The sequence below is a fragment of the Frankliniella occidentalis genome, unplaced genomic scaffold (genome assembly GCF_000697945.3).
Source record: "Frankliniella occidentalis isolate FOCC.00 unplaced genomic scaffold, Focc_3.1 Scaffold999, whole genome shotgun sequence".
In the NCBI taxonomy this organism is placed as follows: Eukaryota; Metazoa; Arthropoda; class Insecta; order Thysanoptera; family Thripidae; genus Frankliniella; species Frankliniella occidentalis.
The window spans coordinates 9,772-11,382 of NW_026268105.1; the positions used below are offsets into that span (position 1 = coordinate 9,772).

Genomic DNA, 1,611 nt, shown 5'->3' on the forward strand with positions numbered 1-1,611 from the left:
AAGAGCAGATATAATTTGAAGCGGGGGGACATCGCTACCCCGTACAGAGAGAGAGCGCAGCGCTACTCTTGCCTCAGCGCGCGCGGTAGATACCCCACGCTGGGAGGCTTCGCCAACAGGCCCGGCGCAGAGTCGAGCGGCGAAACGTCGCGCAAGCGCGCGGCGCTACCCCACGCCACTGGCGGTGTGCAGGGACGCGCCCGACACACAAGTGGGGGGAAATGACCTTGCGGTCCCTGCAACACACAACCAGGGCATTAGTGAGGGGCAAAACAAGTCCGGAGAAGCAAGGCATGTCAAGTGCAAATAAATGGTGATAAAAAACACACTCAACTTAAAAGTTTCTCCAGTAGCTTGATGATGAGATGGCGGGTCCCTCCTTTCAATCTTGTCCGTCTAGAAGGCTCGCTTGGCCTCTCTGGCGCAGAAGGGGGTCTCGGGGGGCGCATGGAACAGCGCCGCGATGATGCCGCATGGCCCTTGTTGCACAAAGCACACCAGCGAATGTCAGTCTTACAGTCAGTAACACGGTGGTCACCACCACACTTACGGCACCGAGGGGGCGCTGTGCAGGTCTTGGATGTGTGGGCTGCGTCCGTAGTCCACTGCTGGCACCGATAACACTGCTTGGGCCGGGCGGCGGGCGGGGTCGTCTGCTTCTGCTTGGAGCGGGGGGAGGAGTGGCGGCGGCGGCGGCCCCGGCTCCCGGCCGGCTGGGCGGCGGGTGGAGAGGGGGGCTGCGTCTGAAGCGCACGCTCGCATGACGTCACTGCATCGGTTTGGGACGCGACGTCGATCTTGGGGGGCGGGTCGGGTCCGCGCGGGGCAGGGCGCGGCAGGGCCTTACCGTCAGGGTAGTCACCCTCGCAGCAGAGGACTAAACGTGTCCGAAAGGACACCCCTCCGACGATAAGCCCACGAGTGAGCACAGAGCCCAACATGTCCAAGTCACACTTCAACACCACTTTGAGGTTCCTGTGACTCACCGTTGAGTAGAGGCTTTCCATGATGTGGTCATTGCATTCCGGTTCAATTTCTTGCTCAACGGCTTCAAGGACGTTCGCTTCAGCATGTTGAACGAGGGCGTCGAGAATGGCTTCTTTGCTGATGAAATCCGGGACCGCGTCGACAACAATTGTTCTCTGGGTGTCCCGGGGCTGGTAGGAGAAGAACATCACACCGTCGCGGGGCGCTGGAAGGTCAATAGAGGCGCACCAGTCGGCAAGATTGTCGATGTCCTCGTCGAGCTCCTCGGGCCATACCATGTGTCCGTACGGAGATGGGACGTGCTTCTTGATGTGCGGAAACTGCATGGTAGACATTTGCGCAACAACTGCTTTCACAAAATCTTCATCTGAAGTCAGCAGCACGGGCCTTTGGTTGTCGGTGAAGGCCCAGGAAACTTTTGAGTACGGCCCAAGTTGCGTCATCTTGACAAAACAAACACACACACGTGGCACAAATTTGAGGTTAGCCGGCAGCAGGCCGGCGGCGGAGCGGAGCGGAGCAGGCACGTCCGCACTCCTCGGCGGTCAGACCAAGAATGCTCGCCTGCCACGCGGGCGGCCCGGGTTCGATTCCCGGCCGATGCAGTTTTGGTTTGTTTGCCTG

The 1,611-nt window shown here is 60.0% G+C and overlaps 1 protein-coding gene across 1 annotated transcript; it reads right to left on the reverse strand.

The window, feature by feature from the left end:
- Positions 1 to 6: 6 nt before the first annotated feature.
- Positions 7 to 1,524, reverse strand: LOC127751778 (uncharacterized). The gene is made up of 2 exons (XM_052275833.1): positions 551 to 1,524; positions 7 to 479 (listed from the first exon to the last, which is right to left on the reverse strand). Exons 1-2 carry the CDS (start codon positions 1,428 to 1,430, stop codon positions 397 to 399), a joined length of 963 nt encoding a protein of 320 aa, XP_052131793.1. The 5' UTR covers positions 1,431 to 1,524; the 3' UTR covers positions 7 to 396.
- Positions 1,525 to 1,611: the final 87 nt, after the last annotated feature.